This window comes from Colius striatus, chromosome 1, assembly GCF_028858725.1.
Source record: "Colius striatus isolate bColStr4 chromosome 1, bColStr4.1.hap1, whole genome shotgun sequence".
Lineage (NCBI taxonomy): Eukaryota > Metazoa > Chordata > Aves > Coliiformes > Coliidae > Colius > Colius striatus.
Window position 1 is genome coordinate 175496646 of NC_084759.1, and position 7629 is coordinate 175504274.

At 43.2% G+C, this 7629-nt stretch overlaps 1 protein-coding gene across 1 annotated transcript; it reads left to right on the forward strand.

The window, feature by feature from the left end:
• Positions 1–2906: 2906 nt before the first annotated feature.
• Positions 2907–7220, forward strand: ARRDC5 (arrestin domain containing 5). Its single transcript, XM_010198120.2, has 3 exons — positions 2907–3159; positions 5877–6085; positions 6732–7220. The coding sequence occupies exons 1-3, from the start codon at positions 2907–2909 to the stop codon at positions 7218–7220; spliced, it is 951 nt and encodes a 316-aa protein (XP_010196422.2).
• The last annotated feature ends 409 nt before the right edge of the window (positions 7221–7629 follow it).

Sequence of the window (7629 nt, forward strand, 5' to 3'; positions counted from 1 at the left end):
TTGGTCCTTTATTTCTCGTTGACTTTTCAGGTTCAAAATTCTAAACTGAAACCAGGAGGCTCAAACCTAAGGCAATGGTTATGTGAGTCTTAGACCAGAAATCCAAGAGCAAACAATGACATAGTCTTAACTCATACCTACACAAAATTATGAAATTATGGGACTGCATAATGCTTCTTACATGACCGAGAGGAGGCTATGGAAAGCTTGCAAAATTAAATACAGTGGGGCATGGATCCATTTGTAACTTTTGAAGTGTTTAGAATGATTCACATGAAAGGTTCTGCTTTCGCCGATATCAATTGAAAAGTCAAAATCAATGACACCACAGACCGACACAGGCAAAGACAGAACATTTTGTTCCCCACTGTATTTGTTGAAGCTCACTTCTGTTAAAGTATACTGTACTGTTCTTCTGGAAATGGAATTTAAAGATAATTTTGTCAGAGACATCACAAAGTGCAAAGAAACAACATTTGCACATCTCATTGTTAGCTGGCCTAACTTCAAGACAGAAATTGGAGTTAAGGATTAAGAGCACAAACCATAACATAAAAGTAATGCTTCCTCCTTTTTTCGACTATCGCATCGTCAGATTGCACTTAAAATTCTCAGATGTACAGATTGCGATGAAATACTGGTTTGGTGAAGTGGCAGCATGGAGACCATGGCTTTAAGCTGGGTTTGTAAAGCATAAACCAGTGCCTGAGCCATAGGAGCCTAGCATTCAATTAATATATTTTTCACTAATTGTAATTTTTTACTTGATGATACATCATCACTCATGCAAGTAGCTATAAGCTATTTTTTCCACCCATGACCACACAACATGTGCAGTAGGCAATGACTGCTGAAAACTGCCAAGCACAAATAAGAAAAAGGATACTTTTGTTACGGGTAATTCTGTGCCCAATTGAAAAACTATTTCTTCCCACTACAACCCAGGGTGTTGAATAGCTCTTTTCCCAAAGTGTTTATTTTTTAACAAGGCAAGCAGAGGCTCAGAAAATGAGATGCAGCAGCCAAGAATTGAGACTGAGTGACAGCTTGCAGTTAGCATGTTAATTCAATGCTTTTTTTACCTTAAAAAAGAAACACCTGAAAACATTACAAGCAAGGATGGGGTATGGAGGCTGTGAGGGAGAATCTTGACAGCCTTGGAGCAAGTGACTAATTAGTATGGAGGGAGAGAAAAGGCTTAAAGTTCAATATGCTGCTGTAACTTGTTTCCTAAACTGCTGGCCATCTTGATTAGTTAATTTTCAGCATTTCTTGGCATGTGCCCTCATCCTCACCTGCAGCTGAGAACATTGCCTCTAGAATTAGGTTCTGCAGAGCAGGTATCAGTGCTTTCACTCTGGGCTCACAACTCATCAGTGGCTCACAGACATCTGCTGTGACATGTGCACTGCTACAGACACGATCCTCGCTGCAGCCTTGCTGTAGCTGTTTCCACTCCTGCTCCTCTGGCTGAAGATGTCTTTCTGACTTCCTATGCTGCATCGTTTTTCTCCCTTTTTCACAACTATATGAGTCAAAGCATGGCATCCTCATTTAGTTCATGTCCAACAGCATTTGAGGTCTATCTCAGATCAGTCTCACAGTGGTTTTGTTTGATTTTTTAGTTGTTTGGTTTTTTTCATAAGGAATGTTTTTCCCCTTAGTGTTAGATTGAGTTGCAGCAGTTCCATCTAGCTGGAATTGCTCTGATCTAACAAAGAGGAGCTCAGTAGAAAAAAATGGGCTGAGCTTCATCCCAATCCTCGCCTTCAGCCATCTTCACCAAAGCCTCCTACATCACAATAAAATCTTGCCAGTCATCCTGCATTGGTGTACAAGACCCTATTGGCTTCAGACACACCTGTGGGGCTTTGCTGTCCAGAGGGGTGTTGTGGTGGCTGCCCTGCCATCCTCAGATCTCACTGGCACTTACTCTAGGCTTGTGACCACTGCTTATGCTGGCAATATCAGCCACATCTACCACCTACTGCTAGTAGCTTGCTGTGGGGAAGTTTGCACAGCTGTTAGTAGCATGACCATGTAACAATCGCTGAATTGATAGTTAGGTGAGCGTGCACAACAGATGTGAACACAATACACAAAAATCTGCATTCTAGAAGGGTGGTTGCCCAAAACTGGTAATATCATGAAGAAAATAGGACTGGTTACTTGAGATCATAGAATCATAGAATGCTAGTGTTGGAATGGACCTTTAGAGATCATCTTGTCCAACGCCCCTGCAGAAGCAGGTTCATCATCAGCTGAATTAAATAGTAGGCAGAGAATTACCAGGAGATTTATGAGAGTAGAAAGAGTCAGCCTGGAAAGAAACTTCAAGGAAGTGTGACAAATTGTGTCTAGGGATGAGATCTGGGAGTGGGATGAAGTCACCAAAGCGAGGGTGTAGTGCTGCGGGTTGTGGGGGACTTGTGGGGTGTGTTCTTACTAGTGTATGGGGTAATGGGTAGCATGCACACAGAACATCCATGTCTCCCCAAGGAAAGGTGAATGAGTTGGGGAAACTGCACCCAAGAGAAATGAAGTGCACCTAACCACGCATGTGTGTGTGAGAAGTTTCAGGGATTAGTCATTGAAGAGTGCTTAGACATTTCTAGGTGTGTATCAACATTTCCTAAGTGTCTTGAATAGTGATTTATCTGCTTTGTTGCTGGTAGTGATCCTAAATGCCCAGGTGAATGCCTGCCACTTAGTCAGGTACTGCTAACAATCAGATAAATATGTCCTATTCCATCTGGCATAGCTTGGAGAGATGAGCTCCCTCCCTGTGGGGCATGCTGCACCCATCCCCCATGCTGTGACCTCACAAACCCCAGTGTCATAGGGTAGGTAGGGTTGGAGAAGACAATCTCTAAGCTGCAGCAGCACTCAGCTCATGCTCTTTCCTCATGTCTACAGTAAGAGCAATTAACCTGGTGCTGCCTGAGGTTGAGGTGCATCTGGCCGGCTCTAGTATAGTCGGCCAGCTGGTCCTGAACCTGAGGAGCACCTTGGTGGACCCTATTGTGAAGGTGGAGCTTGTGGGAAGAGGCTGCCTGAGGTGGCTTGAGGAGGATAATCCTGAACTGGACTACTACAAGAGTACAGCTTGCACCAACCAGGCTGTCTATGTCTCCAAAACAAAGGATTTCCACATAGAAGGTAAAATACTGGAATGAGACAGCTGAACAGCATCCTAGTGTTGGGCTAGGAAAGGTGGGGTCAGACCATTTCCAGGGAGGAGGAAGTATTCAATTTGCCAATGTCCATGGCATACTCCTTTCCACTACATCACATGGTAACGAGGGCTGTGCAGTGATCAGTAGTCTTGTGTAGAAAGCATGAGTTAGTGTCTGTGAAGCAAATATTTGTTACACAGAAATATTTCACAACCTGCCTAACAGCAGGTTGGAACCTTTTAGTCACGAGCATTTCACTGAAGCATTCTGTGGTCACCTAAAACAGTTGCCTTCAGCATTGCTGTTGACTTATATGTCAGCAAGCATCCACCGAATATATAGGCTTTGTTATATTTGCAACTACAGTAAACGCATTATTAGAGTCACTGCTGTATCTTTAGAGAGACAAGAAAAATGTGAAATGTGCACTGAAAACATCTGAAAAAGTGTGATTATTTCACTGACTCACGGAATGGTTGAGGTTGGAAGGAAACTCTGGAGGTCATCCAACTCCCTTGCTCAAGCAAGGCCACCCAGAAACAATTTCCCAGGACCATATGCAATTGACTTTTTAATTTCTCAATGGAAGGAGACTTCACAACCTCCCTGGGCAACATTTCACAGAGAGAAAGTGTTTCAGAGGGAACCTCCTGTGTTTCAGTCTGTGCCTTTTGTCATTGAAAAGAACCTGGCTCTATCTTCTTTGCACCTTTCCTTCAGGTATCATGCACCTCAAAATGTACACAGATTAAATCAAAGCTAACTATTAAAATGTAGAGACTTAATAAAAGGAGTAAAGTCAGTGGGATATAACAATCACCTAACACAGTAAATTATTCCAGGGGATGTTTAAAGCAAATGGAAGACTCCTAGGAGGTGCACTCCACTTTCTCAGCTCCTCTTTCTTAGGGTCTGCTGAGAACTGAAGTTAGACTGCCAATTTGTGAAAACTGTGAGCTACAGTTTAGAGTGTTAAGACTTCATTTCCTCTCAGACTTGAAGACTCTACCTCACCCAAAGGTCATTTTCACCATGCACATGCATTAGAATCTTAGCCTTGATGTATGACAGCACATTGACTCTTCTTGTAATCTACCAGATGATACAGCCTGGACAGAAAAGAGGGAGAAAGGCTGAGTGTAGGGTTTGGGTTTTTTTTTTTTTTGCCATTATAAGACTGAGTAGCTGTAAAGCACTTCATTTCTAGATCTTTTCAGATAAAGTTCAAATTGGTGTTGCTTAAAGACACACTTGAATCTGTGTTCTGCCAGATATTCCTGCTTTCAAAAGGGTTGAGCACCCACATCCATCAAGACTTGCCAATACAGTACAGCTTAATAACAGATTTTTACTACTGTATCTCAGTCTTTCCTGCTTTCCAGCATTGATTACATCTCTGTTAGCAGTGCTCTAACAAGTCTAAGAAAGCCCTTTTAAAAACATGAAAGAAGTCACTGACCTGACCCTTCTTACCCTGAATACTCTGTGCACCCCATTGCTGTTATCATACAAGGAATGTATGTTTGAACAGATTGCTGCCTGTGTCAGCTTTTGATACTCAGCTGCTAATATGCTCTTGATAGCATGTTAGTAGTTGGTATTTGATCTTACCACATGCCCTGCTTGGGTCACATCTGATGTCTCTGTGAGAAGTGTATATCCATGCATCCAGGTGCCTGCTGACATTTCTTTTTAACTCTGATAAGCCCTGCCACTGCACGAGAAACTCAGGATTGTCTCTCTGTGAGATAAAGACTGCTGGAGGAACTAACTCCTGGCAGACATTGAATGTGTCTGGTAACAGCTCTAGCGTAATTAGATACAAAAAAGGAAAAGATACGTTTCATTGCTACCAGGGATAACCATTCTCATCACCAGAAGAAACCCCTCCCAGTCAGAGCAAACCAGAGGCTTACAACACTCTGGACAGTTTGAAATTCTTCAAGCACTGCTGTGCACTCTCAATTACACCCAAGAAAAACTCTTGTGTCCTTCATAGAAAGGTGATCCCTCAAAACACTCCTACCAGCAGCCTCTTTATGCTTTCCCTACAGTTGCAGCTATGATCTCCCTTGCTGGGAACTTATCCTTGCATAGGTGAGACAGTCTTTCAGTATAGTCCATGGGACCTCACCCACACAAAAGTGAATTTGATTAAGAGGGAGTGGCACAGAAGCAAAGGCATTGGAAGGAAGGGGTTGTAAATCTTCCAGTCTTGCAGTTGTGCAGAGAAAGTGTCAAATACTATTTTTATTGTGAGTGGGGTCTTTTGCACAGGAGAAACAAAGGTTTCAGATCATATGCACAGGCGTTGTAGCAATGATAAAAGAAGAGTGAGAACTACTACAACTCTTTAAAACCCTATCAGTGTTTATTTGCATAGCTCAAAGTCTGTGGCATTCTATTATGACAAGTGAAAATGCTAAAAAGTTTGTGAGGAGCAGCAGATTTATTGACCTAGTGTTAAAATGAGGCAGATTAGTGGTTCTTAAGTCTGCTAACTAGTCCATACATCCAGCAGCTGACCTGCAGGGGCAATGCACAGTCCACCTCACCCCATGCCTCTTATGGCCCTTTGGGTGTAATACCAATTGGCCAGAATACCTTGGATCCTGGGACAAACACCATGGTTTCCATGAAGTACAAATATCTTAATTTTTTTAAAAGGCTTCTGATAGCAGTGTGTTGTTTGACTTTCAGATGGCTGGCTGGATTCTGGGGTCCACACCTTTGATTTCCACTTCAGCTTTCCTCCAAGTATTCCCTCCACTTTCACCAGCAAAACTGGCTGCATCTCCTACTCTGTTCAAGGGACTTGCTGCAGCCGCCACACTCTTTTAGCTAGAGAAGAGAGATGTTTACTGTTGCAAGGAACTGCTGGTGACCACAGAAGACATGTGAAAGACAAGGTATGGGAAACAAGCTATCTGAGCTGGAGACACAAAGACCTACCCTGTTCTGATCCAGACCTGGAACTGTTTGCTACTGAGTGTCTACAAATTTTTAGCTCTGAGCTTCCTCCTTTTAGAATTAAAAAGACAATTGTCTGCCATTTTTTCCTAAGCCATGTACCACTATTTTTTGGGGGTAGCATATAAGATGCATTGTAGGACTTCAAGAGTGACATGCAGGGAGTGTTTTGTGATCCAGGATAAGGGAAAAGGGAGGTTATTCTCTTGCTTTGAAATTGAAGCCTTGGGCAAATATCACCAAATAGAAGATGTCTTTTTACTGAACTTTGCCTAGAATGGGACAGTCAGTCAAAAGTCATCAAGCAAAATGATTCTAATAACTTTGTGGCCTGCCTTTAAATCTGAGTATGAATATAGCTAAAGGTGACAATATTTACATGTACACACGTGAATTGTTTGCACAAATGCTCAGGAGAACCAGCGAGGAAGACTGTGCTGTGGGTTAATGGTGGGGCTTTTTTGAAGGGTTGATCAACTTCAGCTGTTATATTAGGAGTTTGTGGCTGTGGTGTTTGGGAATCATCCCATATCTAGCCATAAGCATTCAACATGCTTTGCCTTTCTGCTTACCTTCTCCATGCAGGCCTCACTAGTGGCAGAAGCTAGGAAGGATGTAGTTTATTTCTGCTGCTTCTGTCATGGCTCTGTGACCCTTCATATTTCCCTGGAGAAGAACATATTTTGCCCCGGAGAAAGCATTGCCTTCACGGCAGATATTGACAACAAGACACGCAAGTATGTTAGAAAGGCTGTTTTTGCTGTACACTGCATTGTCCTGTACAGTGGCTTCAGCAGCAGGGGACAACAACGCTCCTTGGAAGACCGAAGTGAAGTGACGAGGTTGGAGTCTCAGACAGACGCGCCTCCCTTTGAATCCACAAGAGTTACTGGAGCACTGGTTCTGCCAAAACCTATGCCTGTCACCAGCACTCTCAGAGAAAACAAAATCATGGCATTCAGGTATGAGGTGGTAGGCACTGCTGACCTGCCTTGTACCACATCCACCATTGTGGGCAGGGTGCCCATCACCATAGCATTTCTCTGCGGAGCAGAACATCATGACTCTGCATGAAAATGAAGACATTTCAAAGGGGGCAAGCCTTCACAGAGACATTTCTGAGACTGACTCGGAGCAATTGCTAGCAGATCCACAGAATAAAAGTTTTTTCCACAAAATACACACACACTAATTCTGTGCTTTCACGGGAAGAGCCTGTTTTTGCAGCAATGTGCCAGTGATACCGAAACAAGAGGGGTAAAGCCAGCTAAAGCCCAAGGCTTTGATGTGCCAAGAAGGTACATTGAAGGGAGACTGTAACTCTGTTAAACGGAGTCCTGATAATGGGATAAGGAAGACCGGGAGACAGAGCAGTGGCCTAGGCATAGAGAGGATACTTCTGTCCATGGGAAAAGAGCTCCATGTAGAGCACACTCTCAGTGAGCTGATGGGCAGTGGGGTGCTAGGGGAGGCTCAGACAGCA